A 7745-nucleotide genomic window follows, 5' to 3' on the forward strand; every position below is an offset into this window, starting at 1 on the left:
GCCCTGGGCTGGGCGCTGGTGAGGCCACCCCTGGAGTGCTGTGTCCAGCTCTGGGCCCTGAGCTCAGGAAGGCCCTGGAGGGGCTGGAGCAGGGGCAGAGAAGAGCAGCGAGGCTGGGGAAGGGACTGGAGCACAAGTGCTGTGAGGAGAGGCTGAGGGAGCTGGGGGGGCTCAGCCTGGAGAGGAGGAGGCTCAGGGGAGACCTCCTCACTCTCTGCAACTCCCTGACAGGAGGGGGGAGCCGGGGGGGGGTTGGTCTCTTTTCCTAGGAAATGATCAGCAAGACAAGAGGGCTCAGGGTCTTCAGCTGTGCCAGGGGAGGTTTAGGTTGGATATCAGGAAGAATTTCTTTCCAGAGAGGGTGCTCAGCCACTGGAATGGGCTGCCCAGGGAGGGGGTGGATTCTCCATCCCTGGAGGTGTTTAAGGACAGACTGGATGTGGCATCAGTGCCATGGGCTGGGAACCACGGCGGGGTTGGATCAAGGGTTGGGCTGGATGATCTCGGAGGTCCTTTCCACCCCGGCTGGTTCTGTGATTCCATGAAAGGCCCCAGGAACGTGTCCACCTGTGCAGAGGGAGCTTGTCCCCGGGCTCCAGGGCTGGAAGCTTAGTGGATAACCCCCCCTAAGCCCCCGTGATGAGCTGGCTTTGCTCAGGAGCACAGGGCACACCTGAGAGGATTATTAAGGGCCCGTCCTGGTCCAGCCTCCACGCAGGAAACGCGGATAAAAATAAATAAAAATAAAAATAACCCCCCCCCAGGATCTGCTTCCCTCACAAGCTGTTCCCTGGCAGTGAAACTTATGGAGCTGTAATGGTTTGAGAGCCCCAAAATCCAATTCCCGAGTCCAAGCCCCCCCTCCCACATCTCAGCCCAGTGTGAGAGTGGGAAGGATCTTTCCTTTTCCCTTCTGGACTTTTTATTGGAGGGAGAAGAGATTGATCCATTCCATTGTAAATACTGATTTATCACGGCAGAGATAGTTAAGATTGCATATGATGTATTCTAATATTTATTTGTACAGTGTTTGTTATATAATTCCCTTTCCCCCCATATTGAGTCTTGTGTTCGTGTCTGGAAAACCCCTCTCACACTGGGGGCTTGGACTGGGGAATTGGATTTTGGGGCTCTCAAACCATTACAGGAGCAGACAGGGGTTGTCCACGCCCAGCTCCTCAGGAATTAGGGATAAGGAACACCTGAGAATAAATTAAGTTTGCTCCTCTTCTCAAAAACCAAGTGTTAAACCTGACTGGGATTCTGAACGACCACCTAACAAGGATCCCTTTTCCATAAATCCCCTGCTTTTCCATAAATCCTGTGCTTTTCCATAAATCCCAGCTTCCCTGTCCTGCTTTTACATCCCCATTTTCCAGGGGGAAAATTGCCTGTTGAGGCTGATTCTCATCCCACTTTTTAAACCACTTGTTGTATTTCCTACGTGGTTTAATTAAAGGGGGGGAAGGAGGGCAGGGACTGCCCGAGTGTTGCATCACTTGGGTGACAGGAGCCCATTGGAAAATAAAGAATTAATTTAATTTTTGGTAAATTATCATTGCCTTTTGTAATTGTAATTAATTGCTTTGTTATTGTAATTAATTGATATTTAATTGTTATTAAGCACTGAAATATCGCATATTTTAGTGAAGCTCCTGCAGGAACAACACTCTGGGCACCCTGGAGACTACAAAAAGCGTGGAAAGGGAATAAGAGAGGGATGTCAAAGGACAAAAGGTGTGTCTGGGGTCCAAAAGTTGGCGGCCTTCAGGTGGCAGAAGGTCAGGGAATGACAGACAAGAGCCCTGGGATCCACCTCCCCTCCTGTGCTGTGACATCCCACTGCATCCTCTGGGATTCTGCTCCAGGGCTGCTGGGATCCCACCCCAAACACTGCCCAGGCACAGCAAAAATATAGATAAAAATATATATATATATATATGAGGTAGATAAAGCCCCTTTAGCCCCAAGAAGCACCACGAGGTGAGGAACCTGAGGGTGACAAGTGGGCACCACCAGCTGAACCCCAACATTCCAAAAGTGCCACCACAAAAATCCACTCACCTGAGGGACACTCTGCCAGGCTCCACTTGCAACCTGAGCAGTCTGCTGTTAGGATGCCTGACAATAAAACGTGGAAAAGGCTGAGAAAAGGGGCAAAATACCCCCCAGCAGGGGGGTAATTAATGTATTCAGAGGAAATCCCACCCTTTTGGGGGAATTCCAAAATTCCCCTCACATATGAGGGGAAAATTCACACACGAGTGACACCCCAAAATAAGGCAGAGTAACTGAAATATTCCTGGCTCCACACAGAACACTGTGTGTGCAAACAGGAGGGGAAGTGGGAGGTAAAAATAAGGTATTTGTGCTGCATTTTGGATATATTTAAATTAATTACTTAATTGGCCCAGAGAGGCCCAGAAATGAGAGGAGTAAAAATCCCCCCCCTCCGGAGCAGCTCCAGCCACTTCCAACAAAACTCTTTGTAATTCCCAGAGCAGAGGGATGAGAGACTGAATGAAAAGCTGCCAAAGGTGGGATTTCCCTGCATCTCAGGTGTACAAGGCTGGAAAGTTCCCGAAATCCAGGCCCTGGAAGGAGCTCCATGGATTTTAGGGCTCCGGGGGGGCCGGGATCTGGTGCGGAGCCGACGGATCCCATGTGAACAGGGACATGAGCAGGCACTGCAGAGCTCTCAGCACGGGGAGATAAAGCAGGCATTGTCCTGGAGGAAGGCAATCCGTAACCAGATAGGCCCTGGCTCCAGCTAAAAGCCCATTTTCCCAGCGTTTTCCTGCCTGGTTCCGCAGGAACCACAACACAGGGCACATTCACAGCCACCCACCGACGGGTTCTCTTCCCCCAGTGTCCCGCTGGTGCCTCTCCTCCAGGGAATTCTTAACCCACCCAGAGGTGAGGAATTCCCAGCACAGCTCCTGGAGCTGGAGGATCCCTTGGGAAGGCTCTCCAAGCTTTTCCCTGCAGGCTCCGGTGCGTGTGCCGGACTGGGTGCTGCTCCAGCCACCAGGAGGTAAGTCCCCTTTATTCCACAGGGGAAAAAAGGGCTGGATGTGGCCCCCAAGGGTCCTTTTTCCCTCCTCCTCGAAGCACATCCCTCAAATCCAGCTCCAAAAGCATCCCTGCCACACAGACCCCTTGAGGCAGCGGCGGCCTCCTCTTTTTTTTGGGGTCTGCAGCCCCTCTTTTATGGGACAAGGGACCTGTTTGGCACCTGCCCCGTCCTCAGCCATAAATCACAGGGAAAACACGGCTCAGGCTCTGCAAAGAGCAGGTTTTTACACTCCACATTCCTCCTGTTTGCTCACCCCACCGGCAGCGGGGATGGGTTCCCACCTCTCTCTCTCTCTCTCTCTCTCCTGGGAACACTCATTCCTGGAATGCTGCTGCCTCTGGCAGATTCCTCCCTTCTCAGCTCTGCACATGTTGCTAAAAAGGAAGAAGTTTGGGCTCTGGGCTGGTGGCTGAAGGCCCAGGATTTGTGCACAGATCCCTGAGCCACGCGGGACGGGCGGTTGGAAGACTCTTGGAATGCCAGGAGAAGGCCGGGATGGGGCAGGGAGAGGGATGAGTTCCTTTGCCCTGATTTTTGTGGTGGCAGTTTGGAATGCTGGGGTTCAGCAGGGGTTTTCCAGGTGTCCTGTCCCCGTGGGTCTCACCCCACAGAGGGGAGATTTGTGGACCCACGTGGGATAAAATCCGTGAGGAGAGTCAAGGGGCTGCAAAAGGCAACAGCAGCTTTTCCTGTCGCTTCCCAGGGCAGGGCAGAACGGGCTGGAATTGCTTCCTGAGAGGGGAAGGAGCTGTGGTGGCTGCAGAGGATCATCCTGAGGCCAGAGCTGCCCTTGCTGGCTGGGGGAACGCTCCGGCTCCGACCGCAGCTCCAGCAGTGCCAGAGCCCATCTCTGACAGCAGAGAACACACACAAACCCTAAAACCCGGCCAAATCCCAGCCTGGTTACCTTCCCACAGCACTCCAAACCTCTCAACACTCCATTCCTACTCGGAAGAGCAACCCAGACATTTTTTTTTCCGCAAGGAAAACACCCCAGGAACCTCCCGAGGAGATGCAGCGGCGCATCCGTGGGGTCGGAGGAGCAGGAAACGACCACTTCCAAACTCCCTGAGGGCTGGGATCAAACACAACCCCCCCCTCCAGGAGCTGCTGATCCCTGGGACTTCAAAGGAGCTGCACATCCCATATTTCTGCCAGCAATAAAGCTCCACTTCCATTAGCTCCGTGTTCTCCGTGACACGCGGCGCTCCCACCGTGCACACGCCAATTAAATCCCCTAATGCCTGGGAGAACAAAGCTGGGGTTTTTTTTTCCCCTTTCCTGATGGGAAGGGGTGGAAGGGAAGAGATCAGCTGGCTCAGGGGAATAGCAAGAGAGCCTTTCACCGCCAGGCCTCCCATCCAAATGTGTCCCAGGCACAGGGATAACAGATGGTCCCTCTGGAAGGCCGGGGTTGCACGGAATGAGGGATTGTCTCAGTGGTTGGACAACTCAACTGCAGCCACAGCCACACTGCTGGGGGGTTCCTGGGAGAGAAACCCCGGGATTAGGTGGCTGCAGAGCAACCTCTGCCCACCTGATCAAAGGCACCTCGTTCCTGCAGGGAAATGAGGGAAACAGCATTCCTGTGGGGTGCAGGGACCTGGATCTGGGGCTGGCACTGCCTGCTCTGACCTGTCATCAGCCCCTGGGGTTGGCAGCACCAAAACCCCCTCACTGACCTTCCCCTGGGAGGCTCTGAAGGTTAAAATCGTGGGGGAGTTCAGGGATCTGTGGCAACCAGGAGGAAAACCCACAGGCATGAAGAGTTTTCCATGATCTGTAAGGTATGGGAATAATAATTAATAACACCATGGTTAATTTAAAGCCAGTTCCAAGGCAGTGCTCCCTCAGCCATTCCCTTCTCGGAGCCTGTGTCCTCTCCAGGGCACAGCTGAACTTCCCATGGGAAGGGAGGATGTCCATCGAGTGTCCCTGGAGCAGGAGGGGTGGGATATCCGGGAGCGTGACCCAGAGAGGAATTTGTACAGCTGTGAGGGAATAAATGAAGCCCAAAGACATGGAGGGCGCGAAGAAAAAGTCAAATTTAGGCTCAGAAATGCCACACCTGGTTTAGGGAAAAATTCAGAGGGAAAGTACTCGAGGAAAAATGGCTTTTTGTGATTCTTGGAACCTGTTTGGGAGCTCCATGGAAGCACCTCGTGGAAGTGAGTGGTGCCCCTGCCCCGGCTCCTGAGGCTCCAAAGCCATCAGCGGGTGGATCCCTGCAGCCAAACCGACAGCAGCCATTCCCAGGGAGCAGGAGCCGCCCTCCTGCTCCGGGCCTGGCTCCGCAGAGCAGGGAAAAATAGGGCGATTCCCCGGGATCCTCCCGCCCAGCTGTTTACCGGCTGCGGATTACCCCTGTCACATGAGCTGCTTTGCAGCAAAGCCAAGCTGTCTCCACGGGCTGAGAAGGTCACTGGGAGACAGGGGCCTGCAGGGACAAAGGCAGCCCTGGCAGCTCCTTCCCAAAGGGATGCCCCGGGCAGTGGGAAGAGCGATCCCGACTCGCCGGAGAGGGCACGGAAAGGCGGTTTTGCCTCCCAGCCCTTTGCCCAGCTACCACCAGGGAGGGATGTCCCAGTGTTCAACCTCGTGGTGTCCATTCCCCAGGCTCCAGTCGAAGTGCTGGAAGCTGGAAAAAGCCCCTGCAGTGCCAGGTTTAGCTTCCCTTGCCACCCAAGTGCCACCAGCCGAGGGGACGCCAAGGGGGAGCTGCGCCTCCTGCACGACCTCAAATCACACACAGATCGACCCCGTGGCAAGAAATGTCCTCTCCAAACCCTAAACCTGATGGTGAAGAGGAAGGAGTTTCACCTGGAAAAGCGGGAATCTGAAAGTTCAGTGGAGCCCACTCAGGAAAATGAATTAAACCCGTCCATTGTCACCAGGGCTGGTGGGCAAGGACAAGGTTCCAGCTCTGAGGAGGCAGGACAGGGCTCTTCATTGTGCCCCTGAGGCACAAGACAGATGGGGTGGTGCTTTTAGGCTTTAAAATCAGCCCCTGCTGCGGGGATCCAACAAAGAGGATGAATCCAGGCACAGAGGGATCCTCTGGATGTGCAACAGAGGAACTGAGGAGGTCGGACCCTGCGGGAGAAGCAGCTTGGAAAGAGGGGCTGAGCACTTCCAAAGGCAAAGGAAGCAAACCCTGAGCAGTCTGGAGATGTCCAGGAAGTGGGAATGCCCAGTCCAAAGGGGAGCAGGGAGTGAGGGAGAACAGAAACCACAGAGAGGAAACTTTGGTCTAAAACACGAGAGCGAGAGGCAGAAAAAGCTCCGAGCACGGGGCAGCTGCAGGGGGGGAGGAGCCCCAACTCCCAGAAAGGGAGTTTGTCCTTCCAGTGGGTGCCCGGGGGTGGGGAGGGAGTTCCCAAAGCCCACCTCACTTCCTAGGATGCCTCCCACAGCCAGAACAGCTCGCTGGGATTCCAGCCAGCTTCCCATTTGGATCGGGTTGCGCCCTCCACCCACCCACCCACCCACAACCATGAAGGGCCTGGAGCTCTGAAACTGCCCCCAGGGGCAGAGGAGCCTCTGGAGCCTCCAGCCACTCCAGACAGGCACCATCTCCCACAGCTCCCCAGGGTGAGGGTGGGCAGGTCCAGCCTGGCCCGTGGGCACAGGGAGGGCTGGCAGGGAATTTGGGAAGGAGGTCCTGCTGGGATGGAGCAGCAGGTTGCAGCCCAGCCCTGCCCCATGTGGGGGGTGGCAGGGGAAGGGGGGGATTAGGAAGCCCCTCTCCATCTGCCCCGATTCAGTGTGGAATCACAGGCTGCTCCCACGATTCCCAGAGCCCCTGGAATGGTTCAAGGGGCAAAAGGGGCCCAGCACAGGGAGGGAAGAGCAGTGACACCCCCCCAGCTTTGGGGTGGGGAGCAGGGGATGCTGCTTCCCTGAGCAGGGCAAGATGTGCCCTGGAAGATGCTCCAGCTGCCCCCCAGCAGGGACCACTCCCCGTCCTCACCCCTGGCAGCGAGGGGTTCACGTGGGATCAGCTGAAGGAAGGATGCCCTAAACTCGAGGCACAAATTTTGCTCCACTCCGGGAAGCGGCTCCCGGGAAAAGTGAGCTGGGACCTGTCCTTTGGGACTGCCTGGAGCAGCAGGATCAGCAGAGGCTGTGCCAGCAGGGTGGAGCTGTCCTTGGGTGAGTTGGGAATTCTTCCAGAGGTGGGCTGAAAAAGCTGAACACAAGTTGGAATAAGTTGTCCCTGCAGGCAGAGTCCATCCCACGGGAGCTCCACCCCGGGAGCACCGAGGAAGGAGCAGCAAAGCAGAGCCTGGGTTCAGTCCCAGCTTAATCTTCCACCCACCCAGTTCAACAGCCCTGGGTGTGAAGGCTCAGCTCCACACGGAGCTCTCCCAGCACAGGAATTGTGTCCAGGGAAAAGCTGCTTTCCCCAGCCTTGGTCCTGCCAGGAGCTCCATGACCCTGTTTGGACCCCATGGAGAAGCTCTGCTGGTTGAGCTCCGATCCAGGTTAGGAGTCCTCTGATCCAGGTTGGGTTAGGAATCCTCTGATCCAGGGTTAGGAATCCCCTGATCCAGGGTTAGGAATCCCCTGATCCAGGTTAGGAATCCTCTGATCCAGGTTGGGTTAGGAATCCTCTGATCCAGGGTTAGGAATCTTCTGATCCAGGGTTAGGAACCCCCTGATCCAGGTT

General features: G+C 55.5%; 1 protein-coding gene across 2 annotated transcripts in view; it reads right to left on the reverse strand.

Annotated features, from left to right (window-relative positions):
* LOC113978683 (nuclear respiratory factor 1-like) overlaps window positions 1-7745 on the reverse strand; it is a 17900-nt gene that overhangs the window by 7615 nt on the left and 2540 nt on the right. Inside the window, exon 2 of one of the 2 annotated variants that reach the window (XM_027705814.1) lies at window positions 2065-2121. The exons of the other annotated variant lie outside the window; for it this stretch is intronic. Coding sequence (XP_027561615.1) covers window positions 2065-2121 — 57 coding nt within the window. The remainder of the gene's footprint in view (window positions 1-2064; window positions 2122-7745) is intronic. 2 annotated transcript variants of the gene reach the window in all.

This window comes from Neopelma chrysocephalum, unplaced genomic scaffold, assembly GCF_003984885.1.
Source record: "Neopelma chrysocephalum unplaced genomic scaffold, ASM398488v2 Primary Assembly neopelma1_353, whole genome shotgun sequence".
Taxonomy (NCBI): domain Eukaryota; kingdom Metazoa; phylum Chordata; class Aves; order Passeriformes; family Pipridae; genus Neopelma; species Neopelma chrysocephalum.